General features: G+C 45.1%; 1 protein-coding gene across 2 annotated transcripts; it reads right to left on the bottom strand.

Moving 5' to 3' along the window:
- Window positions 1-936: 936 nt before the first annotated feature.
- On the bottom strand, window positions 937-26763 carry LOC147315226 (Golgi-pH regulating cation channel). Of its 2 annotated transcripts, none has more exons than XM_086262483.1 (21): window positions 26518-26763; window positions 22566-22638; window positions 22035-22129; window positions 20499-20612; window positions 20349-20402; window positions 20049-20102; window positions 19347-19385; window positions 19124-19244; window positions 18238-18299; window positions 17948-18131; window positions 17763-17862; window positions 13320-13413; window positions 11739-11807; window positions 11238-11346; window positions 11105-11163; window positions 10803-10906; window positions 10644-10717; window positions 10171-10232; window positions 9425-9477; window positions 9305-9335; window positions 937-1465 (listed from the first exon to the last, which is right to left on the bottom strand). In XM_086262483.1, the coding sequence occupies exons 1-21, from the start codon at window positions 26638-26640 to the stop codon at window positions 1424-1426; spliced, it is 1716 nt and encodes a 571-aa protein (XP_086118609.1). In that variant the 5' UTR covers window positions 26641-26763; the 3' UTR covers window positions 937-1423. The 2 variants fall into 2 exon arrangements, with proteins under 2 accessions (XP_086118609.1, XP_086118608.1); XM_086262482.1 differs by lacking the exon at window positions 11739-11807 and adding an exon at window positions 13118-13192 and having other exon boundaries at window positions 26518-26748.
- Window positions 26764-27659: the final 896 nt, after the last annotated feature.

The following is a 27659-nucleotide window of genomic DNA, read 5'->3' as shown; positions in this document are numbered from 1 at the left end:
GTTTGAAGTATTTGCTACTTTGGTGTGTCTGAGTGTTTGCCAGGTTCTTTTAGACTTGTAAAAAATCGGACAGGGGCTCCGCGGGGCTGTGATTCATACATTCAGTTGGCAGGAGAAAGGTCGCTGGGTCAAGCCAGAGCCACAATTCCCCTGTGAGGTTGCATCAGGAAGGGAATCCAGCGTAAATCTGCAAAATCAAACCACCTGCTGTGAAACCTTTTATGGCAGAGGATCAGCAGAACTAGCTTTAAACTTCTCACAGTCTGACAGAAAACACTGGAAGGAGCCGAAACAAGTAAATCGACAAGTTAAAAACTGCCACAGGCAGCTCCAGCCTGGCACCTCGGGTAATTCCAGTCCCTGAACTGGACCTTGTTTGTACCGTTGGAGCCTTTTTAATGACATCATCTGACCAATTATATGGCTTCTGTGAGGTTACTGTAGTAACCATGAAGTCTGAGTGAAAGTCGAGGACTTTATTTGGATGTGACTCAGCGCTAATTAGCAGGTATCTGTGATGTGAGCGTGTTAGCCATGTTAGCTAATAATGCGGCACCTCAGCTCTCATCCAAATACAGTCCCCGCTGGCGCCAAAGCGCCAACATTTAGGAAAGCATCTTTTATATACAGTCTATGATTTTACCCCCAGCCAGACTCTGAGGTCTGATTTTTGGCGTTATGATCGAATAATAGACCTAAATTATCACCAAAGACAGACCGCGCCGTTTCGTTTTCCTGCTCCTTTCTGTGCAGTAATGAAACCCTGTGCGTCGGGGCCTCGTCGCACGTTTTACGGCATCTGAACCGGAGCCTGCAGAAGGCGTCAAACTCAAACAAGCCGTCTCAGCACAGGAAGGACGTTAAGTTATGAATTAATAATGAGAATTAAACGAGCTCCACGAAAACACAAAACTGGCATGAAAGACAAACTTCAGCTTCATCAGAAATACTCCATGTTTACTCACATTTTACTTTTATGATTCACAATTTAAGTCTCTGCAGGTTGAAGAAATCAAAACACAATTTTTTCATTCAGCTTAAAAAACCAAACAAACCAAAAAAGCCCCCAAAACCCACTGCGGTGAGGAGACAGACACCTGCGCGTGTAAACGTGAAAAATCCAACAAACACAAAACATTTAACGTTAAATCGGTCAAAATATACTGTTTGTGTATGCAGAGTATACAGAGAGGCGTATAAGTACAAACAGGAAATAAAAGGATCTGAGCATCAACTCTGCTCCCAGCGTATGTACAGGTCAAGGCTTACAAAGCTCATAAGTTCAGGGATGAAATCACACGGCGACAGTGAGCTCTCGCTCCCATCGGTTCCCTCCTTCATCTCTCCCTCCTCCTCGTCACGTGGGCGTACCTCTCGGTGATGCCAGTCTCTTGTTTTTTTTAAAAAGCTTCTCTTTTGTGCTTCACTCCATCTTGGACATCTCAAACTTGGTCGTCATCGTTTCCTGCAACAGAAAACACAGCAGCACGTTTATAGTTTCAGGAGCTTTAACCCACAGACTGTTGAAGCGTCCACCTTAGAGCAGACGCACGGCCTCAGAGCTCCTGAAAATCATCTATATCATATCTTACAGAAAGACAGATTTAGGAAGGATTTACATCCTTTTGACTCGACGCTGGAATATCGTCTGCAGGCTGTTCCACTCCTGCACGGCCACACGGGGAATTTTGTGTTTTTGTTAAAATTACTGGAGTTGACCTCACTGAAATTTGCACCTTTTGCAGACTCAGCCCGGCGAGCTGAACTGGACCCTCTGGTGGTTCTGGTCCCACGTGACCCCTGCTTTACATTCTCAAGCAGTCAAAATGTTTCCACAGCAGGACAGTGGAGCTCAGCGTGGACGTAAACAGCGATGGTCCTGAGTGGATCTACAGCCTAAACCTTCTGCTCAGAACCGGCCTTTCTGACAGCTCGGTGCACTCTCTGAGCGACAACCTGCAGAGGTCAGCACCATTTACAAATATTAAAAAGCTCTTTTACATCAGGTTATTTCAGGCTCGGGGATTAAGGAAGGTCAGAGAGCAGCTTCTGTCTTCACCTCCGTGTTTTCATGAGAGACACTGAGGAGCGTTTCAAACAAAGCAGGAATCTTCACACGCCGGCTCAGCTGCCAGAATCCAGGTTAACAGGATTTATTCAGGTAGCAAAACAACACAAAGCGTCGGGGTGACGGCAGGTGAGGCAGAATTTCCTCCTCGATCGTGATGAATTGCGTAATTTACCATAACAGGCAGGTTGGGTTCAGATTCAGCCCTCGTTTATCTCTTAAATAACAAGAACGCGTTACATAATCTACCAAAAGGAGGTGACGAGCAGGGAGTTAAAGGCATTATTTCCCCTTAATTTAACCCTTTGATGAGCCGGCTTCGTTACGTACACGTCCATTATCCTCGCTGGCAGAACGAAGCCCGCTCGCCCTGCGGGGAACAGAGCGTGTGCACACTTCATATCTTCTGTGGGTTTTAATACCCCTCTGCGTTCATATGGCCGCTTATGTAAGAAATTGATTTTACATAAGAGGCACTTTGTTGATTGCCGGACGCCTTAAAGAGGCTCGGTTTGGAGACGAGAGAGTAAATAATTTGGAAAATGGTTTGAATGAACAGCCAACAGAGGACACGAGGAAAAACACAGACGGATATTAAAACGAGCGCGGCGTCTGCTGGACGTCAGTCTGAGGCCACGGGAGCATTTTTACTGATCACACAAACAATGATGAGAAAAAATACAAATTTGTTTTTATTCAGAGGATCATTAACAGCTGCAGCACACACACACACACACACACACACACACGCACACACACGTACACACACCTGTCACGTCACATCTTTCTGCTCACCATGACAACACAGAGGACGATAAACAACAGTATGACGTAACCAGCAGCACAGGGTGTCTACTGTGGATCTGCTGCCCCCTGCTGCTCGTAAGCTGTGTGTGTGTGTGTGTGTGTGTGTGTTTACCTGTGTAGAGATCTTTGTGGGGACCAACAGTGACTTATGAGGACAAAAGTGGTCATTAAACACATCAGAGCTGCTTTTCCACCATCCCTGGACTCGCACCAGTTTGCATACAGGGAGAACCGGTCAACCGAGGATGCGATCGCCACAGTGCTGCACACATTACTGAAGCACTTGGAACACAGGAACACCTATGCACGGCTCCTCTTTGTAGACTACAGCTCGGCTTTTAATACCATCCGGCCATACAAACTCCGTCCCAAACTCCACCAACTGGGACTTAACTCCTCTCTGTGCAACTGGATTGTGGACTTCCTCACTAACCGTAGACAGAGTGTCAGAGTGGGTAAGAACACCTCTTCCACCCTTGTGGTCAACACCGGTGCCCCTCAGGGGTGTGTTCTGAGCCCTCTGCTATACACTCTCTTCACCCATGACTGTATTTCCTCCTGCGCGTCCAATCTCATTGTTAAGTTTGCAGATGACACTACAGTGCTCGGACTTATATCCAACAACGATGAGACAAACTATAGGACAGAGGTGCAACAACTAGAGTCATGGTGCCACGACAATAACTTGGTCTTAAACACCAAAAAGACCAAGGAGATCATTGTAGATTTCCGGAAGAGGGGTCATAACAACCATCTGCCTCTCTTCATTGGCAGTGAGGCGGTGGAGAGGGTGAGCAGTTTTAAATTCTTGGGGGTAACTGTGACCGAGGACCTGTCCTGGGGCAACCATATCACCTCAGTTGTACGGAAGGCCCAACAGCGCCTCTACTACCTGAGGAGACTGCGGAGCGCACACATTCCCAGATCTCTGATGTTGAACTTCTACAACTGTGCCATCAGCAGCGTTCTGACGTATGGATTTCTAGTGTGGTTCCCCAGCTGCACCAAGGCCGATCAGCAAGCACTCCAGCGGGTGGTGAAAGAAGCTGGCAGAATTATTGGAACAAGTCTGCCAGAGATCAGTAATATCTTCCCCACTCGCTGTCTGAGGAGGGTGCACAGTATCCTGCGGGACCAACATCACCCTGCGCGCCACCTTTTCCATCTGCTGCCCTCAGGGAGAAGGTACAGGTCTATACAGGCCAGAACATCCAGACTGGCCAACAGCCTGTATCCACAGGCTGTGAGGCTCCTGAACTCTCTGCCCCCCTCTCACGGACAATAACCATATCCAACTTCTTAATAGCAATGAACTGGTCTGCATTGGTGCATCATATCTTTATTCTCTTCCCCCTCCTGCCCCCCCCCTCTTTCTTAAATAGATAACTATCATATCTGATATCATATCTCACAGTACAATAATATTGAATGGGTTGCATTGTTGTATTTTGTCATGTTTCTCAGGTCTTTGTCTGAATTTCTACGAACATTATTGCTAAGGATTGTCTTATTGCATTGGAGTCACACTGGGTTAAATATGTACACTTGGGTTTTAAGGGGTATTTATTATTTTCTTCTTTTTTTTGGGTTGTATGGAAGCCCCAAACGCAATTTCATTGTTCTTGACAATGACAATAAATAAATACTACATACTACATACTACACAAAAGTGGCCGTCCTCACGAGACTGAGGGCATTTTTGAGACTCAAAATGTGGTTTTAGAGTCATGGTTACAGTTAGGTTATAGCTATGGTTCAGGCTGATGGTTAGGGTTAGCAGCTAGGGAAAGCATTATGTAAATTAGATGTCCTCACAAACAAAACATGAAAACGAGAATGTGTGTGTGTGTGTGTTTCTCAATAAGTTCGAGTTCGTTCACTGAGCTCTCCGAGTAAACTCAGTAAGACTGCAGGTGAGAACAGTTTGACGCTCTGTGGTCTCCAGAGGGAGATCCATCCAAACCACCACAGCTTTACTTCACAAATGAATATAAAGTGATAATGATGATAACGTGGAGTTTCAGGGTGAATCACAGAAATGAAAACACTATTTAAACCCTGCAGCTTCGTTCCACTGGTTCAGTTTCTCTTTTAAATGCAAATATATTTAATATGTTAAAGTTGATTTTTTTAGCCCTCTATAACAGAAACAGTTTATAATAGAAACATCTGCTTGACTTTGCACCTGATCCCAGAGGAGTTGGGCACCTTGTCCTCTAAAGCATAAAAGATGTGACCTTTAAAAATGATATATTCCTGTGGATTTCAAAGTTTTACAGACTTCAGAATTTCAATTAACTGGAAAAGAAACAGTTTATTGACATTAAATGAGCTCTGATGGCTCAAATGCGATACCTCGCAGCCCATGAGGGGACCCCACACTCTCTGGGGACCTTTCGGCACTTCTCATGTCCAGAGACACTTCCTGCATTTCTCTTTAACGCAGATAACACTGTCTTACAGACTACCTCAACTTTTGTGTGGACACAGTCGCCCCTGCTAAGACGGTACGGTGTTATCCTAATAACAAACCGTGGGTAACACAGGAAGTCAAAGCTGTCCTCAACATGAAGAAGAAGGCTTTCAGGAGCAAAGTGAAGGAGGAGATGAAAGCAGCACAGCGGGAGGTGAAACGCTGCCTGAGGGAAGCAAAGGACACCTACAGGAGGAAGGTGGAGCAGAAGTTGGAGAGGAACAATATGAGGGAGGTCTGGAATGGTGTGAAAACCATCACAGGCCACAACACCAAGAAAAGCACAGTGGGGGGGACTGTGGAGAAGGCAAACGAACTCAACAACTTCTTCAACAGGTTTGACCAGCCCACAACCCCCCCACCCTCACCCTCACCCTCACTACAGAGTCCTCTCCCCACTCTCCTGCCTCCCTCGCTTCCCCCCCTTCCTGACACCATGACACCCCCCTCCTCCAATCCCTCTCTCAGCAGCAAGACATCTCCCCCCCTCCCCTCCTCCCAAACATCTCCCAGTGTCACAGTGGATCAGGTCAGGAGACAACTGAGGAAGCTTCGCCCCAGAAAGGCAGCAGGCCCAGACAAGGTGTGTCCTAGGATGCTAAAGGCGTGTGCTGCTGAACTTGGGGAGCCGCTACAACGAGTCTTCAACCTCAGTCTGCGACTGGGGAGAGTGCCCGCCCTATGGAAGACATCCTGCATCGTCCCGGTCCCCAAAAAGAACCGGCCCAATGAGCTGAATGACTTCCGACCGGTGGCACTGACGTCACATCTTATGAAGACTCTAGAGCGGCTCTTCCTCAACCTCCTCCGACCACAGGTACAACATGCCCAGGACCCACTACAGTTTGCATACAAGGCAGGTGTCGGAGTGGAGGATGCCATCCTGTACCTCCTACACAGAGCCCACTCACACCTGGATGGGGGAAAAGGCACGGTCAGGATCCTGTTTCTTGACTTTTCCAGTGCCTTTAATATCATCCGGCCCTGTATGCTTCAGGAAAAACTGAACAGGATGGAGGTGGACCCCTGCCTGGTGGCTTGGATCTCCGACTACCTCACCGACAGACCACAGTACGTCAGGCTGAAGGACATCACGTCTGACACAGTGGTCAGCAGCACAGGAGCACCACAGGGAACTGTGCTGTCCCCTCTTCTCTTCACCCTGTACACCTCTGACTTCTGCTACAACTCTGAATTATGCCACATTCAGAAGTTTGCAGATGACACAGCCATCATGGGGTGTATCTGGGATGATCAGGAAGAGGAGTACAGAAGTCTGGTGAGGAACTTTGTCGCATGGAGTCACACAAACCACCTGCAACTCAACACCTCAAAGACTAAGGAACTGGTTGTGGACTTCGGGAGGTCCAGAGAAGGTCCACTGCCGGTTCAGATAGAGGGGGAGGAGGTGGAGGTGGTCAACAAGTACAAGTACCTCGGGCTGTGGGTGGACAATAAACTGGACTGGTCATGCAACACAGAGCACCTGTATAAAAAAGCCCAAAGCCGACTGTACTTCCTCAGGAGGCTGAGGTCTTTTAACATCTGCAGGAAGCTCCTGAGGATGTTTTACCAGTCGGTGGTTGCTGGAGTACTTTTCTATGCTGTGGTGTGCTGGGGGAGCAGCACAGCAAAGAAGGACTCATCCAGGCTGGAGAAACTGATCAGGAAGGCTAGCTCTGTGGTCGGCATGAAGCTGGACACTCTGGTGACAGTGGCAGAGAAAAGGACATTAAAGAAACTGATGGACATTATGGACAATGCTGGGCATCCTCTGCACACGGCCATTAACAACCAGAAGAGTCTGTTCAGTGACAGGTTGCTTCTCCCAAAGACAAGAACTAACAGACTTAAAAACTCCTTTGTCCCACACGCCATCAGACTGTTTAACTCCTCTCTGGAGGGGAGAGGGAGGGGAAACAGGAGGACAAAGGAGGGGGAACAACTAAGCTGTAGTGCCTCTGCACCTCACTGTACAATACCTTGTGCAATACTTTTTGTAAATAGTCAACAGTGCAATAGACTCAATACTTGAAATGTGCAATTCACTTGTATTTTTATTTTTTATTCCTATTTATTCTATTTATCCCCTTTGTATATTTTATTTATATTTGTCTCTGTATTTATATATATGTGTGTGTGTGTGTGTGTGTGTGTGTGTGTGTGTGTGTATATATATATATATATATATATGTCCTCTGTCCTCTATGTCTGCAACATTGCAGACATAGAGGACAGTTACAAGTACTTGGGGATCCCACAGGCGAATGGGAACCATGAAGAGGCCGCTAGAAAAGCTGCAACCACCAAGTACCTGCAGAGGGTCAGGCAAGTCCTGAGGAGTCAGCTGAATGGTAAGAACAAGATCCGGGCCATCAACACGTACGCCCTGCCCGTGATCAGGTACCCTGCTGGGGTAATAGGCTGGCCAAAGGAGGAGATAGAAGCCACTGACATAAAGACAAGAAAGCTCCTTACCATGCATGGAGGGTTTCACCCCAAGTCCAGCACCCTGAGGCTGTACGCTAAGCGGAAGGAAGGGGGCCGGGGACTGGTGAGTGTCAGCACCACAGTCCAGGATGAGACAACGAACATCCAAGAATACATTGGGAAGATGGCCCCAACTGACCGAGTGCTCAGTGAATACCTCAGGCAGCAGAAACCCAAGAAAGAGGAGGGAGACGAGGAACCATCATGGAAGGACAGGCCCCTGCACGGTATGTACCACCGGCAGATAGAGGAGGTGGCTGATATCCAGAAATCCTACCAGTGGCTGGACAAAGCTGGACTGAAAGACAGCACAGAAGCACTAATCATGGCAGCACAAGAACAAGCTCTGAGTACAAGATCCATAGAGGCTGGGGTCTATCACACCAGGCAAGACCCCAGGTGCAGGCTGTGTAAAGATGCCCCAGAGACAATCCAGCACATAACAGCAGGGTGCAAGATGCTAGCAGGCAAGGCATACATGGAACGCCATAACCAAGTGGCCGGCATAGTGTACAGGAACATCTGTGCCGAGTATAACCTGGAAGTCCCGAGGTCAAAATGGGAGATGCCCCCAAGGGTGGTGGAGAATGACCGAGCTAAGATCCTGTGGGACTTCCAGATACAGACGGACAAAATGGTGGTGGCTAACCAACCGGACATAGTGGTGGTAGACAAACAGAAGAAGACGGCCGTAGTGATCGATGTAGCGGTTCCGAATGACAGCAATATCAGGAAGAAGGAACACGAGAAGCTGGAGAAATACCAAGGGCTCAGAGAAGAGCTCGAGAGGATGTGGAGGGTGAAGGTAACGGTGGTCCCCGTGGTAATCGGAGCACTAGGTGCGGTGACTCCCAAGCTAGGCGAGTGGCTCCAGCAGATCCCGGGAATAACATCGGAGATCTCTGTCCAGAAGAGCGCAGTCCTGGGAACAGCTAAGATACTGCGCAGGACCCTCAAGCTCCCAGGCCTCTGGTAGAGGACCCGAGCTTGAAGGATAAACCGCCCGCAGGGGCGTGCTGGGTGTTTTTTTTTTTTTTTTATATATATATATATATATATATAACAGTTCTGTAACTGTAACTTCGGTCGTTGCTGTGCTTTTTTTGGAAGTCGAATTTCCCAGAGGAACCCACCCGAGGGATTAATAAAGTTCTATCTTATCTTATCTTATAAACAGACTCAGGTGATAAAGCTGCGTGCTGCTTGATTTTGTCGTTGTTACCTGCAGGTTATTGTCAGTAACGATGACGATCTCATTTATTATTTATCTGTTAGCGGCCTCAAACACAATTTTCAAACTGTGATAAAGTTTAAACTTTAATAACTAAACCATCAGCTGGTCAGATCCCAGTGAGTCTACTCCAGGTACCATTTGTGCCTTTGTGCTCTAAATTCTCCACAGTGTTTCAAAGTTTCATTTTACGTTTGAAGTGATGTCAATTTTTTCCAGTGAAGTGAAAGTTTACCTCGTCAGAGTCCAGCAGGGGCGGCAGGGCGCTGCGAGGAAGGGAAAACACGTTCAGTGTCACGTTTGTGATTTACAATAATCAGCAGATTCACACTGATTAACGCTCGTCACGACTTACACATCTGCAATAGATGACGGGATGTTCTCCTCAACCCACTTCAGGTCCTCATCCTAAGGAGATTAAACATGAGGGATCATGCTGCATGATGCAAATAGAAGATTTTCCTTTGAACACTAAACATGGGTTCATCAGCTGTTACAGAAACTGTGACTGAATGCAGTAAAATAAGCAGCTACCACGACTGAACAATAATCAGTTTAGTAAAAACTTTAGTGAGTAAAGTTAAAAAAAGGATATAAAAAAAGAAAAATAAGTTTTAGTTTCTAATCCATTCAACGGATCCAAAAAAATTAAGATAACGCTGGAGCACCAAAAGCTGCAGTTCCTCTGACGTCCACCGGAGGCTCCAGCTGCTGACAGTCATGTTAAAACGTTACAGCACAAATGAAGCACGTTTACAGCCTGATACAAAGAAATACGCTTTTGTCTCCGCAGCTAATTTCCTCCTTTATTACTGTAATTTTTTAAAATAAATCATTAGTTCACATTTTATTATTTTATTTTTGTATTTCCTTCATATATCTGTACCTGAGCTGAGGTGACGCAAAAATTTCCCCGTTGTGGGATCAATAAAGTCTTATCTTATCTTATTGAGCAACTTTTCTGGACTGTGTTTGTGCTGTTGGTGCCTTTAGGACCATTTTAATGCCACAATCTGACCAGTAACACGGCTGCTGCGAGGTTCCTGTACAAACCACTAACACGGGCTGATGTCTGGCGGTGTTCAGATTCCTCTGACTCACCACTTTGTTAGCTTTGGCTGAGCCGTTGGCCTCATTCTTCACGCCCCTCATCTTCATCCCCTCTGGAGACACAAAGGAGTGAAAAACAAACAAACCGTGAGAAAAATAATAAAACGTAGATGATCGTTTACCAGAGGTACCTCACACATGTGCAGCATGGCTCCTGTTTCAATGATGGAAACGTATTTAACATCGTTAACGTGTTAAAAATGAGTTTCTAATAATGAGGTCACAGCTGCTCCTCAAAGCTCTTGTTAATGAGGGGCATCCAATCAGAAGAAGGCTGGTTTAAAGGGCTAAAAGCTAAAACGGCTCGCCCTAGACGGAGGATGGACTGAGTATCAGATAACGGATTATTATGAAGAGTGAATCATGGAGCTGAAGAATAAACCGAACGAATCCACTTTAATGGATTCATTTCATCTCAGGCTAAACAGAAAGAGGAGAGAAGTGAGGCGGGTGTGCATTCTGACCAAAAGCCTCGTTCATCATGGGCTCCTTCTCCTCTTCATCGCTCTCTTCATCCACCAGAGGACTGAAGGCGTACCTGTTACAGACACAGAGGACACAGCTTTACTTTACAGACACAAACTGGAGACTGGGGATTAAAAAACCCCAAAACAACATCCCACCTCTGGTTATTGGCTGACGGTCGCCATAGAAACATAATGACCAATAGGATGATGGAGAACAAGAAACGCCAGAAAGCGTCATCTATCCACAGCTCCCTCCAGTCCTGCAGAGAGAGAGAGATTCAGCAGTGAGGAAGAAAAAACAAACTCGGTTCAGAGAATAAATCGAATTAATCGTAATTCTTCTCATTTTTGCAGTTAAATATTCTCCAATGAAATTTACCAACCAAATGAAAGCAAGAAATGAAAGAGAGAGAAGCTGGAGAGCAGCTTTAACTGAATCCAAGCGCTGAAGCACTTACAGACTGACATTTGGACATCCTGAAGGTCTTCGTGGTCCAGATGATGAAGATGACCGACGCTGAAAAGCACACAAACATCCTTAAAACAAGGACATGAAAATAAAATGTTAAACACAAAGAGAACTTTGAATACCTATGACAGCAAAGATGAGCGTGTTGGTGAAGTGTCTGTAGAGCAAGAGCTTCACCACGTTCCTCCTGAGGCGCAGCAGCTTCATCGTCTGAATCAGGCTCACAAAGATGTGACGACACGGTCAAGGAACTTCACCAAGAGGAAGGCTGAAACTTGTCATGCAACATTCACTTCACACGCAGGACAATTTAATACTTTAACTCTGTCCCACTCAGCTAACATCCACTCCCTCCCTGCCACTGCACAGGTAGGAACAACCCAACAGCAGACGCACCTGTCGGATTTTCTCTGTGCCGATCATGCTTTGAGTTCTCCTGGTGCTTCAGGGTAACTCTCAAAACGGACCCTCTGATGTTTAAGGACACCTCTGATTCAAGGGTCCATGTATCAGTTAGCTCTGGCTAAATATGTAACAAAGCAGCAAGGTAGAAACAAGTGAAAAAGAAAGGGAGAGAAAGCCAAACTTTCACTAGAAAGGGGGGAAGGTGCAGCGGCGGATATCCACCAGCAGAGGGTAGAGTCGAGCACAGCCAGAGGAATAGCAGCCAGGAGCACTACATCATCTTCAGCCTGGAGAGGGAAAGACAGGAGAAGACACGGAGGATGAGGCGAAGGAGACAAAATGAAGAGGAAGAGGAGGGACGCAAGAAAGCAGGAAGGGAAGGAAAAGAACGGAGGAAGTACACAGAAAAGAGAAGGGTGAGAGGAAGAAGAGAAATGCACACACAGCCCACCCACACGCAGCACAGTGAGCAGCTTCTGTTCAGTCTAAAAGGTTTGTTTTGCTCATCAGGGTGCAGCAGGTGGGTGGAGTTTATTCAGCATCCCTCATGTCGCTCCATCATTGGATATTTTAGTGGGTCGGACGCATTTACATCCCCCAGCAGGGAAAAACAAACAGGAAGAGACAAACAAGAGGACCCGGTGTGTTCAGAGATGTATCGCCCTCTGGTGGCTGCAGCTGAAACAGCCGCTTCGTTTGGACTTTAAATTTAGACTTAAATGTGTCATAAAATATTAAGTCAGTTGAATTCTGTGGTTTTTTTGCTTTGCTGAATTTTTTATTATAAATTCAGTTTTTACTTTAATTTATGCTTATTTTAGTTTATTGGATGGTCCATTTTTACCTCATTGACGTTTTCATTTTGCTTATTGTTATTTTTATCTGATTGGACTCGTTTCAGCTATTTCTTATACATCCGGTGTGTTTTACTTCATTTTGACTGCTGTAACTTTCCCCCCCACAGTCGAAGACTTTTGGTGACCTGCCACTGACGAGGGCTCAGGCTTCTAAATAAAATAAAATCTTGTAAGCAATGTGTTTGTCCAAGAAAAGGCATGAAACAGGAAAAAGAAACCTTCACTGCCGATGCTCCCTGGATGCATTTGACACCTAGTTTAGGTCCGTGTAGCTCAAATGTGCAGAGCAGAAACATTTGGGGCTCAGCTTTAAGCCTGCAGAGATTTACAGGACCGAACCAAAGCTTTGGCACGGAGCTCGCAGCTTTGAGCCGTCCACTCAAACCAATTATGCACGGACACCTCGCTCTGGCATTTCAAATAAATTAACGCCCCTAATGGAAGCTAACACAGCCACAACAGGTGCAAAAGAGACTCTTGTCTGCATTAAATTAAGAAAAACCCTCGGTATGATTCATTTCAATACTCTCCTCCCAAAACGATGACTCTGAGAGGAAAACCCCTACAAACACAAAAAGATGCCTCCCCACGCCGATGCCTCTTTATTAAATCCTGACAGTGTGGTCATTAATACATTCTTCAGTGATTTATGTGCACTTATGTGTGACGGATTTTATTTAGTTTTCAAAAGATTAATTAAGCGTGAGAGGATGATTCTCTTAATACATGTTAAAGGATATCCACCAGACAATACAGGAATCAGTGAAGGCCAGCACTATGTCACACAAAACTCTACTGCTGGTGTCCCCTCGATCCTGCAGAGAAAAACATGTCAGTCAGACACACACACACACACACACACACACACACACACACACACACACACACACACACACACACACACACACACACACACAGTACTGCAGCGCTCTTGGGACTCACAGCGTTGACTCTTAAGAGTCCCTCGATGATGGAGAAGATCAGGTAGAGCAGACCAACGCCAACGACTCTGTGCAGCAGAGCGCCGAGTCTCGGCCTGCGGGAGAGAAACGAGAAACGTCACTCTGTGTGTGTGAACTGTACCTGGAGATAATGACCGCTATATAAAATGAGTTGGATCAGGTGGCAAGGGATGGCGCTGGACAGACCTGTCACGCTAAAATGTATAGTGAGGGTGTGTTGGTAACGCCTAGCAGAGGCCCAGTCCGCGAGATCTTCAGCTTCAACAGCATTCTGAGGGAGACTGGGGACATTGAGTCCGGATGGACCATGTTCAGCATCTCCACTGTCGAAGCCGCTGCACTGAGCTGCGGCCGCAAGGTGGTTGGTGCCTGTCGTGGTGGTAACCCCCGCACCAAATGGTGGACACCAGATGTGAAGGAGCCACCAAGCTCTGATAGGAGTATGAATGCATCGGAGAGCAAGTGGGGAGCAAGTGTATTCGGCATGCAGACAGGAGCCAGGGATCGAACCACCAACCGATCAACAGATGACCTGCTCTACCTCCTGAGCTACCCCAGTTGTATTCCAACTACAGGGGGAATCACACTCCTCGGCCTCCCTGGGAAAGTCTATGCCAGGGTGCTGGAAAGGAGAGTTAGTCCATTAGTCGAACCTCGGATACAGGAGGAACAATGCGGTTTTCATCCTGGTCATAGATCACTGGACCAGCCCTTTACCCTCACAAGGATACTTGCGGGTGCATGGGAGTTTGCCCACCAATCTACATGTGTTTTATGGACTTGGAGAAGGCATTCAACCGTGTCCCTCGGGGGGTCCTGTGGGGGGTGCTCAGGGAGTATGGGGTGTCTGGCCCATTGCTACGGCCATTCAGTCCCTATACAACTATTGCAAGAGATTGGTCCACATATCGGCAATAAGTCAGACTTGATCGGGAGATCGACAGACGGACTGGGCAGCGGCCGCAGTGATGCAGATGCTCAATTTCCCGGTTGATCTACGTCCCTACCCTCAACTATGGTCACGAGCTGTGGGCAGTGACCGAAAGAACGAGGTTGCCGATACAAGTGGCAAATGAGCTTCCTCTGAAGGGTGGCTGGCCTCTCCCTTAGAGATAGGGTGAGTACGGCCATCCAGGAGGGGCTCAGAGTAGAGCCACTGCCCCTTCACATCAAAAGGAGCCAGTTGAGGTGTTTCGAGCATCTGACAGAGATGCCTCCTGGGTGCCTCGTTCCGTGCATGTCCCACCGGGATGAGGCCCCGAGGCAGACCCAGGACACACTGGAGAGATTATATCTCTTGGCTGGCCTGGGAACGCCTTGGTCTTCCCCCACACAAGCTGGAGGAGGTGGCTGGGGAAGGGGAGGTCTGGGCTTCTCTGCTTAGGCTGCTGTGCCCTCGACCCCGTCCCGGATAAGCAGAAGGAGATGGATGGATGGAATCAGAAACACTTTCAGTGGATCTCAAAGTTCTTTCAGTTCGCCGGTTGACTGCATTTCCACAGTGGTGATATTAATAGAAATCTATGGGAGGATTCCCCATCTGCAAACATGGCGGTTATCCCTTAAACCGCGAAACACAAGCAAGTTCTGGGATCTGCTACAGAGACTCTTATCTTCCTCCTTGTTTAAAGCTGGAATCAAACTTTTTTTGTTTAGTGAATGAAAATGCAAAGAGTATGCTTTTGACATGACATCGATTCTGAGCCAGGTAAACAAACAAAAACCTGTAACCCAATCAGGTAGCCGCACTGATCTGAGGATGGAGTTGTGCGCCATTTCTTTTTGGGTTTTCTAACTTTCCTTGATGCATGATATAAATTTTAATGGAGTCCGTTCAGTCCTCTGGTTGGATCAGCAGAACTGACGATAGCATCAGCGGTCTGCATTTAAAAGTAATGTCATGTGACGCTGCACAGAACAGAAAAGGGAGGAAATCGTATTTTTGAGCAAAGTCAGCAAAATGTTTTGATTATTTTATGAGACTTGACTGGAGACTCGACACAAGCAATTTTTATATCCTATTATTATGTAACTAAAGGTAAGACTTTCTCCTTTATGTCGAGGATTCAAAATAATACGAAGCACTCTGGACCCATCCAGGACTTCATAGATGTAGTTTCAGGGCTGAAAAGTGACACCACTAAAGACCAGCAGGGGGCTCCTCTGGTTCCAAAGACTTCTGATTACATAGAACAGCGTTTCCCAACGTTTTGGAGCCACAGCCAGTGTTGGGACTAACGCGTTATTAAGTAACGCGTTACAGTAACTACGTTATTATTGTGGTAACGAGCACGGTAACTAGTTATTATGCCAAAATCAGGAACGCGTTAGTCGTTACTGGGATTTAGATAGGCTTGTTACTCGTTACTTCGTGTGGTGGCATCGCAGAGCTTCCACAGATTCAGTAACATTAGCAAGTGGTGGAGGCAGCAGGTGGAGGATGGAAAGGGGACGCAGAAGGAAAAGAGACCCGAGGCGGCCGCTGGTCCAAGTGTGAACTGAACTTCAGGTAAGAAGTTATGACCTGCAGTCTCTCTGGGTCAGATATGAACCAAGTTTAGGTGGAGTTTATTTTCGTTATTCTGACTTTTTCCGTACTGCGTGCTAGCTAGCATGACGGAGTTTCTATACAGCTGGGTGGTGCTATGAAGTTACTGATGTTGAACTTTATTTTGTTCATAAGTTATTAGAGTTGCCAACCGTCCCGTCTGGTATTCAGAGAAAATATTACGCGTTTCTTATTGAGGTGAAAAGGAACAGTTTGTCCCGTAATTCAGCTACAATGAAAAAGGCACAAAGCTGGAGTTATTCTGTTTTTGCTGCACAGCTGCCTCTTCTCCTCTCATTCTCTCCCCCTCCCTCTCCCGTTTCTACTTCAATCATGAAACTGATCAATGATCAGCTGATCGGCTTTTCTCTCTTGTTTGTTTATCGCTCACTTTGCGCCGAAAGAGGAAACCAGCGGATGTCGCGCTAAACAACAGCAGCACGTTTAAGCTTGATCAGCTGTTGTTAGAATTTATTTAATATTAATTTCTAGTATCAGCTGATGTTTGCTGGAGCCACAGCTGGAAAGCTGCTGGTCATGATGTTGGTTTGGTTATGTGGTGAGAGGGAAACATGAAGATGAAACCAGGAGATGTCCTTACTGAATCATCAGAGCTGAACAGGTAATGGAGAAACAGGTTTACCTTTTAGGTGACATGAATGAGTTGAAGGGAAGTTATGGACTGTTTCTGAGAGACTAATAACACCAGGATCCTTTTTTATGTAGCTGACAGCTGGTAACTGTGCAGGTGCGGATCTAGCAAAGTGTTGCCAGGGGGGCAGGTAGGGCATTAACAGGGAAAGGGGGGCACAAAGAAATACTTTTCTTTCTTATTCTCATTTAAAATGTCTCGCTTTTAAAAAATAATTATCTGAATCTTACAACAAACGATTGATAGATTGATGCATATATACCATCAGAACAGTGAACATCACTGTCACAATAGTGTTTATTTTCATTCAAAGGCTTTATGATTTTTCCTATATTGGTGGGCCGGTCTCTAGTCAAAATGCCCGGGACGATTTTCTGTCCCAGTCCAGCCCTGTATGCAGCTCATCTGCAGTCTGCTGTTACCTACATCTTCCTATTCAGAAGGCAGAATTTCCGAGTTCTGAGTGCAATCGAAAGCACCACGACTGCAGTTTTTGTGTTGGATGTAAAAGGCGCACATGACGCTGTGACGTAGGCTAGAATCATGGCAGCAGTCAATGACGGTCCAGGCGTGGGATTTCTCTCGTGGAAATGTGCACATTATCTTTTTCTTTCTATTGGTAGGTGGCACAGTGCACTGTGGCAAGTAAGCAAGCTAGAAGACTGGCAAAGTTATGGAAGCAACACATTAACAAGAGAAGTCTGAGTAAAACCAAAGTTACTTTCCCTAGTAACTAGTTACTTTGAAAGTAACGAGTAACTTGAAGTAACTGAGTTACTTTTGAGAGAACTAGTAATGTAACTAAGTTACTATTTTAAAGTAATTTACCCAACACTGGCCACAGCACATATTTCACATTAGTAAAATCACATAGGACACCACCAGACAAAAATGTCACAAAAAGCATTTTTGTTTCCCAGTACACCTTTTTTGCAACAACAACAAAACAATTTCCAGGCCTAAATTAACATTTATGGTATTTTTCTACGATGATGCTGGGCTACAGCTCCATCTGGTGGCAAACGGGTGCATAACATTACCGGCACTAGGCTCGTAAATCTGCTAACTGGCTTCAGCTAAGCTGCTGGGTTTTTAACTGCACAGCTGGAGGTTTTCAGACACATCAGCCTCAGAGTCGGTCCTTCCTTCTACTACAGAGGAGGTTCTCACAGTGGAAACATATAAAGCACCTGCCAGCCGTCAGTAACAGCTGTGAAACTCACTTGACGATGCCGTATCCCAGACTGGCGATGATGACCAGCACTCTGGCCAGAGTTCTCTTCACTGCAGAGAGCACCTCAGCAAACACCACCGCCCCGGTGACTGCAGGAGGACACGTGACACAGGATATTCATCACAGCTCTGTCACAAACCACGTGGGCCACCACCTGTGTGCGTCTTTGTCTACCTGACACGCCTTCATATCTGAGGCTCTGGAACTCGGCATAGTAAACGGCTTTCTCCAACATGCCCAGGAAGATGACACCTCCGATCCAGAACTGAATCCGGAGCAGGTCCCTCCAGTAACACGCGGACAGAACCAACCAGAGCACGGCGAGCAGCACGTACACGATGCACATCACCATGTAGAACTGGAAGAAAGGAGCGACAGGAAGTAAATGACTTATTGCTGCATTTTAAATACCAGAGCAAATAAATATCATTTTAATTTCTCTGCGTGCACGTGTTTGCTCTTACCATCATTAGAGGCCATTCGGACGCCGATATAAAGCCATGTGGACCCTTCATACTGATCTCGACTGCAAATGCAAACAGAGTGGGTATCAGACGGTGACTAAAAGCATTATATAAAGTAGCCTCTGCTCACTGAACATCAGAGCAGACCATCCAACTCCTCTCAACATAGCTCCATGTTATAGTCCTCTACTCGACCAATCAGCCTCCTTTAGCAAATGCTAGCTTTAAACACAAACAAACAAACAAACAAACAAAACCCCAAAAAAACAGGCAGAATCAGCCTCACTCTAAAACAAACTGAAGGACATGAAAGTCATTTTATTTCAGTTTGGACGTGTTATGGATGCTGGATTTGAGAAAAACCAAATCAAAGATGTTCTTTTGTTGTACAGAAGCAGGTTTAAATGGTTGTTTTTCACCAGTTTAGTTTCATTTACACCAGGGGTGTCCAACTCCAGGCCTCGAGGGCCGGTGTCCTGCTGGGTTTAGATGCGTCCTTGATCCAGGATGTGGATTTAGATGTGATTCAGGAGTGTTGACCCAGGGTGAGATCTAAAACTTGCAGGACACCGGCCCTTGAGGCCTGGAGTTGGACACCCCTGATTTACGCCTTTGATTGAGGACCAGCTCTCGAGCGCCCCCTGCAGCAACACCAGGTGAACTGCAGTTGATGTTTCTCAAATTCGCTCTGATTAGACTTCACTGACACGCTGGTTGAAATGTTTTATTTAAAAAGCCTGTTATTGTGATTTTGAATGATTTCATTATGAGACACAGACTTAACATATTTTAATTACAATTGTAAATCTCATTGATTGTTAACTAATCCTGAGACTAATGCAGACAGCTGTCTGTGTTTGTGTTTTATGTATGCGCGTGCACTGACGCTTCAGGTTCCATGGATTTTTGGCACTAGACTGCTGGTTCTTGTCTTCGATTTTGAGGATGAACATGTAGGGTCCGTCATCCCAGCTCTGAGCCACCGCATCGAAACCAGGATTCCCAGCCTGAGCAACAGCGGAGAGAGAGCAGCTTTTACATCAATTTAAAGAAGCCTCCACCTGGATGTCCTGGGATCACAAGATAATCTTTCAGGAATAGCAGCTGACCTGTTTTTGATCTTTGACGGTGTCGTTCGTCTTTGCTGACTGTGAGACAAAGAAGAACAACATTAGTTAAACTGACTCAAACACTCGACTTCGTCCCATGAAGCGTTTCGTAATTTGGTCCAAAACATGCACAACAATGACATCATTTCCTATTCTTCCATTAACTGAAGACAACAGATAAGCAAACACACAAATCAGAACATCACAAAGCTTTGTTTGCTGCCACAGCAGAGAAAGTAAAGGTACTTTCAGCTGCTCCCACAATTATTTAAATTTATTATCAACATAATTTCCTTAAATGTTAAGGAGCCCTGGTTCCAGACCGGGCGGAGACAGAAGCCCAGGCTCAGAGGGGCACAAACTAGTGTAGCTCTCATACTGATCCTAGATGAGGAACAGGAGCGTGGGGTTATAAAGGGCGTGAGGTAGGGTGCACAATCTGTGGAGGGTGAAGCTGAGAGCAGCAGCTGTTTTTACGAGCGTGGAAAGAGCTTATCTCAGCTTCTGCTGTTCGTTATTTTACACATTAACGCCCTGAAATTCAACTGTTGGTCTGACACTGTGTATTTATGCAGGCATGCAATTACATTTTCTGCATGCTCCCCTTTATGCTCAGTGAATGCGCATTCATATCTTTGTGGGGACCAAAATCCTTGTCCCCACAAGATATGAATACCCAACGCGTGTGCATGATGTGCTCACCTGTGGCTTTGGAGCCTCTCTCTTTCGTCTCCCTGAAGCGTTTCCTGTGCTTGGCTGAAATACAAACAGCAGCTTAAACCAACCGGACAAACCAGAAAAGGTGTGTGAGCAAAGCGGCCATGATGATTCTCATCAGACACGCAGAGCATGTAAAACACGCGCAGTCTGAGACACACCTCTAAGGGTCAAACTGGGAGTACAGTCAGTACACAGAGCTGAAGCTAGCTGCCGAGACAAAGGGCCGTAGTGCTTCGGGTGTTTGGCTTTTTTGATTGTGAAGAACAGAAGGAAAAAGCTCACCTGTGCCTGCAGTGGTTTCAGTGGATGTATCGCCTCCGATTGATTCAGGTTGAACTGAGTCATAAAACAAACACGCCCGTCTTAGCGTTCAATCACCACACAGACACTTCATTCAGTATTTGCACTGTATGTGCGCGTGTGTGTGTTCACCTTGGGGTTCTGATGGTCACAGTGGATTGTATCATACGTGTGTGAAGAATAGGACCCAGTTCCTCCTTCTCTCCTGACGCTCTCGGACACGGAGTACTCTTTTGCCAGATCTTCCTGCAGATGGCACACATGTGATCATTTGACATGTTGGATCCTGAGACGAGACTCAGTGTTGTCACACTTATAGCAGTCCGAGGATTATGAATTTAAAAAAACAATTAAAACTGTGATTGTTGTTATTGCATTCAGTGGGAAAGCAACTAGATGACAGAAAAAAGAAAATGAAACGTGAAAACTGAATCCTGATTGTTTGGGAACGCTCCTGTGTGGAGTGTAAACAGAAGGAGGACAGACGCAGCGAGGCCCAAAGGTTTGGGGAAGGGCCGCCATCTTTGTAGTCTTTACCCGCAGACCATCAGATTACACGTATATGTGGGGTGTGTGTGTCAACTCAAGCATATCAACATTCTCTGAGGTTTGCAACACTTCCTGTTGGAGAAGTGTTGCATCAACTCGTCTGCAGCAGAGCCAAAGTTTTACTGCCCTTCAAAAAAAGCATTGTGTTTGTATTTTAAAATATTAATGCAAATTAACTAATAGAATATATAATTTCACTTTAAGTCAGAATGTTATGACATCCTGGAAAGAAATATGGTCTTATGCACCCCATGCCCACCTTTAGATTCACCCCTGCTTCTTGCAGGTATCACTGCCGTAGACAGTTTATCATATCAGAAGAAGTTTACAGCTCATCTGCATATTTTAATCCAGCTTCTTTTTTCTCTGTGTGGATGAAGCATCTACAGAGTTCTCCTTCCTTCACGCTGAAGCTTGTGGATCAGGTGCTTTGCTTTAAAGGTGACTAGAGGAACAAGCACCGCTCGCTTGGATCACCTCTGCTTCCTCGCTGTGTTCCTGTGTGTGTGGACAGACTCCACATTAACCTGCTTGCTGATAGGTGGTCATATAATTGGTGGGTTTTTCTCTGTACATATTACTGTAGGGTCGACCTTAAAATATAAAGCGCCTTGAGGCGACTGTTGTTGTGATTTGGTGCTATATGACAACATCATCCTCACTGCTGATGTTGTGTTATCAGTGTTGCTGTTAAGAAACTGGAGCCTGTGTGGTCAGAGCCATAAATAAAGCACAAAAAATGTGCATTGAAGATCCTTTTTTTTAAAAGTCAAGTTATACATCACCTCCTTACTGATCCTGTCCCGTTATTTGTATTATTCAATGAATAATGGTTGGAGTTAATACGTCTGTTAAACCCTTAAAGCTGAACGTCTGCACTTCACGTGACTGTCTGACTCGGGCTAGTGCACAAAGGCAAAACTGTCCACAAACTTCCAACCCTAACTGTTAATCAGTAATGATGTTCGGACTCTGTGTTTTTGAGCGTCTGTGTGCGACAAAGTTACAGGTTAAAAGAAAATACTCAGATCATCTGTAGAAGTTTGCAGAAGTCCAAAACATGGAAGTAGTGAATACTCCAAATAAGCAGTTTCCAGAGAAGAAAGCAGAGCGTCTTACGTTCAGGTTGAAGACTTCGTCGCTGCAGCGCGAGCTCCTCAGATACCAGGAAATGTTCAGGATCGGGTGAGAGGTGGTGCAGTCTTTTGATACAACTGCACACACAAACAAACCAAATTAACTCACTTCTAGGCCGCAATGCTGTTCCACTTGTTATTTTCTTTATTTCACTTCATAATTTTAACCTGACCCAGTGTTTCTAAACCAATGCTCAAAGTCAGCTTTCTTCTGATTGGCTATCCTTCATTAACAAAACGTTTGAAGAGTGGGTGGGTGGAGCTTCTGTCCTCTCAGACAGACACACAGGTAAACCTGAAAGTGTCTGCCTACATTTAATATGAACACGTGATATGTTCTGTAAAATAAAGTTTAATAAGTCCACTTTAAGTAAGCTTTTTCTTTCAGAATGTGAGACATTAGTTTCTGCTTCTGCCTGCACAGCAAACATAAACTGGACTTTTTGGACAAACCCAAACGTTATTATCCAACTCTGTAAAATAAAGATTTAAGAAAGAAGAAACATCTGCTTACATTTGATACTGATAAAGCTGTTATTGAACAGAGTTTTACTGTAGAAGAAGTACGTCTGGTCCTTCAGGACAGCCTGAAACAAACAAAGAGAATCCATTTTTATTCTCTGACAGTTAATTAAGTCACAACTAGGGTCTGCCACAAAGGATTATTCTGATAGTCGACTAGTCAGATCATCATCCATTGGACGTACAGCTTATTGCACCAGCAGCATCTGCTCTTATATAACTATCATTAGCTTACAGCTTTAAGTGTTTAAGGTCTGTGCTAACTAACAATAAAGACAAGATGATGGTTTATTAAACTTTTAATGACATTTGCAGATTGTCTCGGTGGAGTTTAATAAATTTGTCCGTCTGTTCTTTCTATCTAAATATAACAGGACACAGGAGTAAACTCTCGACCGTCTCACACTTCTGTTTTTCTGTTTGACGTTTATTCAGCTGTGTGAAAATTTGAACTTTAATCTCAGCCAAACAATAATATTTTTAAGTTATCTAAGTGACTTCTATATCATGTTTGAGTAGGCACAGATCTGAAAACCATGTGCCGGGATGTCGCTGTTCTCGCCGGCTCTAGTGAGGCTTGAACCTGAGCTAGCTACGAGCTGGTGGCTAACAGACGTCTCCGTGTGTTTCGTGGACGTTGTCGTGTTTGTCGGGGAGAAAACTTACAAACTTACAGTACAGCACTACAGAGTCACACTGCTGGTGATTGATGTACTGTACAGGAGAGACGGCACGGAGGAGATCGACAACGATCTACAGCCGATCGGGACGCACAACACAATGCGCTTTAAAAAAAAAAAAAAGCATGCAAAACTGCACTAAAATAAAATCAGCGAGACCGCGAAAGGTGAACCGCGTTATAGCGAGCGACTGCTGTAACTGTGAAGATAAGTCACAACATACCCTTCATAAATACTAACATGTAGAGACCCTGACCAGCAATCATTCATGCATTTTTATATTCTGTGGCTTTTAAACACTTTGATCACTTGGTCAGGACCAGATATCTGTTTCATTCTGTTCTGATGTGAAAAACCTCACAGCTAACACAAGGTGGGCTTTGTTTTTACATGACTTGTAAAATGTGTTGATTAATTATGATCTTTACTCATCTCCTGGGAGACTAAAGCCTGTAACCTGCAGGCTTATTGTTTGTAAGCGGTCCCAGTCCGATATTTCCAGCTGCCCACACAAACACAGTGCCCTCCATCCAGCCGTGGTCCCTCCCGAAAGTGAATAAATTCAGGGTTTTTCTGCATACAAGTTCCACCAAAGGAAAATCACCAGGACTGTGATAAAACTATTTCGCTATACTCCTAAAAACACTCATTTGCAGCCCCGTGTGTGAAGCATTAAAGGAAATACAAATTTCAGCCCCTGAGCTGGGAGATGCCTGTTATCGTGTTACTCTGTGTTAACCGATGATCTGAGGCCTTCGCTTTGGCAGTTGATAACAACATCAGTGGTTCATGTTCCTGTTTTTGGAAAGGTGGCTTACAGTGTTCGGGAACTTTGTGTATTTAATTCCACACCACTGCTGGTTGTGCAGATTAAAAACAGTGGTACAGTGTCAAGGCTCGCAAAATTTCTAAATCCCTGGCAGCCCTTTGGGCCGGCACTCTGCAGTTTTTAGTAAAAATAAATTCAAGTAGCCCGAATAAAAAAAGAGCATTTTTTTATGTTTTGTTTCCTGTTTTGTTTCCGTTGTAACAGAAACAAAAATTAATCAAAAAATTGTTACAATATAAATCACAACAACTGTATAAAAATGACAAACATCAACTCAAATACTTGGCTCTCATTGAACAGAAATTTCTATGAACTTGTAAGAACTGCGTAGGACATGAATCTGACATTTCCACTGGAGTCACTGGTAAGAGGCAAGTGGAACCAACATCTAGGACGTTTGCTTTTTGAAGTTTGCTAAATCTGGCCAGTGGTAGGTCACTCTTTGCTACACAGCACGCGGCTCTAAACAGCTTTGTCAGGACTTCTTCTTGTGCTCGGTTCATTTTTAGAATGTTTTTTGCAATTGCTGTTCGTTCTGGGAAAGATACTGCAGACTGGGCAATAATGCATTTCTTGCATTTGTCATGGGTTCTAATGGGGTCTTTCTTAAAATTACTGGTCCCAGTAACAAAGGCGCTTGTCGACTCACAACACACCTGCAGAACATCATGTTATTTAGCTCGTCATGTTCCAGCCACAGAAATTCTTTTGTCCATGAAACCATAAAGCTGCACTTTCTTTTTGCCTTATAGTCTGATTTGTCATAACTTCTCCGTTTTGTGGTAAGCTTTTCTTTGGCTGTCACTTCTTCACCCTGACCTGTCTTATTTGGCTCAGCAGAACTAAAATACCGGCTTGAATCCTGCTGCTTTTACACACGCACTCACATAACGCTCAGCGATTCTCTGCGCGATCAACCTCTCACATGTTTAAGCTGCGGGAGATTTCACTTGTCATGTTTGCGTAGTAAGCTAATGAGTGATAAGACGATGTCAGAGGAATTGGTGCACAATTAATCGTCACTCACCAATCAGTGCTGTCGCTCTCTACACGCCGTTCGCGCAATCGCAAAGTGAAAGCAAAAAACAAGCGCAAATTCAAACGCGATTTCAATATGTCACATAGTGACAGTGGCTCACCGATGCCAATGACATAATTACTCAGATACATTTTCCAAAGAATGCAAAAGCACTGACATTTTCCTATGATAGGCCGGGACGTCGGGCTAGCGATTTTGCGAGCCCTGACAGTGCTGTCTTTGTGCATCAGCTTTGATATTTAACCCGCAGCATTGATGACTCTGGTTTATCATTAACCTTCATACTGTAAGTCTGGGTTTCCAGTGCACAGTCACAGCTTTACAGTCTTCTGCAGACTAATGCATGTAACAGGTGGACAGACTGTGCTTACAGCCCAACCAATGCAGGATCTCAGACCCACAGCGATTAAAAATCTGATCTATCAGCAGATATTGTTTCCTTTAAGACACACAAAACTTCGTCTCCTCAGACATGTCCAACATCCTCTCATACTTCTCTGTCACCTCCTCATTCAGGTCTTCTGCATCTGCTTTTCTGGCTCCACAGACTCAAACATCACATGTGTGGAGCTGTTTCTCAGCATGAAGCCATACTGCTGCTCGCTGATTATCCCCTCTCTTTAACCTGCTCACGACTCTTTCCCACACTTTTTATTGGTTTGCTCATCAGCTGTATTCCACTGTAGTTACTGCAGCTCTGTACATCGCGCTTGTCCTTGAAAAGTACCAGCACCGCTTCTGCATTGCTCAGGCATCTTCTCATCCTACAGGACTGTGTTGAACAGTCCGGTTAAAAAGCCTGCTGGCCTCCACGTGTGTCATCTGAAGCGTCCACTTGCAGTCTTCAAAGCTGCCGTCACTGTCTTTCTTACCAATCCTCTTCCTGATTCACCAACTGTCCTCCAGTCTCTCTTCATTCACGATAACTCAAAGTACTCCTTCTGTCCTCTCAGCAGTATTTTTTTTGCCTGTCCCGTTTGGCTCTTTTGCCATCAGAATTATTGTCTAAAGGCAAAGAAAGATGCCCAACGGATTTCTCAGCAGAATCTTTAAACAAGGCTTCAGCATCAGACGAGCGGCTGGTATCGGCCTGTTTCACATATACGCGAGTAACTGGTGATTTTATTGATATCAAACGTCTTCATGGCGCAGCTGGTTATCACAGGATCGTTCGTGTTGAGTGACGCGCCACTTGAATACTTTCACTTTAGCTAACGTTAGCCGTTAGCGGCGTAACGATTATGGCGCAGGGCAAACAGAGCGGTATTTTAGCGGCTGCTTCGCAGCTGAAACACGTTTTATCTGCTCAAAGCTCCTCTCCGCTCCAACCCGTCCATCACAGAACCTAAACGAACCATCACAGAATCACAGCGGGAGGTACGAGCAGGAAACTCACGTTATTGATGTCCAGGTCCCACTTCCCCGGTTCCGACACGGCCGCCACCGGCCAGCTCGCTTCCGCCAGCATCAGCAGGACCAGAGCCCAGCACCAGAGTCCCGGACCCGTGAAGCTCGCCATTTGAGCCAACAGGAAGACGAGACCGACAACAGCAGCAAAGCCTCCACGACAACTCACAAGCTCCTGAACACTTCCTGCTTCCGGGTGACGTACACGTAGCGCAATGACTCTTCAGGGGAAACGTAATAAAATAAACTTAAATAAAATAAAATAAAATACATTTGCATTGTTTCTTTTCAAGAACGCGTTGTTGTTTAGGACAGGGAGAGATATTTTTTTTACTTATCCGAGAACATTATTTATGAAATCGTAATAAAATTAATTAATTAAAAGTTAGAAATTAAGAGAAATGACTACAAGAGAACGTAAAACATCCCAACTAACTGGTAGCGACGAGCACTACAGGGCAGCCTCAGGCATTGTTGCTGTTGCTGTCTTACACGTGCAGTTCTTTACTTTCACCACTGGAGGGCAGTGAAAGCTCTTTCATTACCGTTTTGTTAAACAGCCGATTGGTTCATTTTCCTTACAGACACTGGATTGCCCAATCAGATCTCTATAATTCGCTGTGCGCTCAGCAACTTGTAGACAAAGTTTGGTGTGGAAAAAGTTGTGAGAAGGTGGAGCTGAAAGCTAAGAGCAAACAATACAAAGAAACTAAAAATAGATGCAGTAAAATGTGTCAAATTAACGACACGTTAGCTGTCGGTGCGGCTGCACCCTGAACAGCAGTACCAACAACAACCAGTAACTGATGGCAACCAGGCCTCCCAGTGACAAGAGGCTGGAGCTGCACCGGCTCTGGAGAAGCGAGAAACATCCGGTTATACCGCATGAAGAAATCATTTATGCGAGGTTTACACTTCATGTTATCACCGCCAAAGGATACAGACATAGTTTTAAACGCACAATCATAAAAATGAAGAAAATAAATGTGATAAAACATAATCAATTTATTAATTAAACAGAAAATACAATTAAATAAATAAAATGCTATTTTCTGCTAAACTTCCTCCTTAAAAACCACAAACTTAGATAAAATAAAACAAATGCAATCAACTATCAACAATACAATAATA

This window comes from Aulonocara sp. 'chitande type north' Nkhata Bay, linkage group LG14 (assembly GCF_057382095.1).
Source record: "Aulonocara sp. 'chitande type north' Nkhata Bay isolate Kocher_YH1m ecotype deep benthic linkage group LG14, A_spYH_male_GT1.1, whole genome shotgun sequence".
Classification (NCBI taxonomy): domain Eukaryota; kingdom Metazoa; phylum Chordata; class Actinopteri; order Cichliformes; family Cichlidae; genus Aulonocara; species Aulonocara sp. 'chitande type north' Nkhata Bay.
Note: the sequence above shows the minus strand (reverse complement) of the source record. Positions and strands in the feature narration are given on the sequence as shown.

What these genes read in the sequence shown, in the direction of transcription:
- LOC147315226 (XM_086262482.1), bottom strand. Translation starts at nt 26,640, where the DNA reads ATGGCGAGCTTCACGGGTCCGGGACTCTGGTGCTGGGCTCTGGTCCTG. An exon ending in AAATCCATGGAACCTGAAGC is followed by an intron (nt 18,300 to 19,123) that starts GTCAGTGCACGC and finishes TTGCATTTGCAG; the next exon opens with TCGAGATCAGTATGAAGGGT. An exon ending in CCGTCAGCCAATAACCAGAG is followed by an intron (nt 10,718 to 10,802) that starts GTGGGATGTTGT and finishes TGTCTGTAACAG; the next exon opens with GTACGCCTTCAGTCCTCTGG.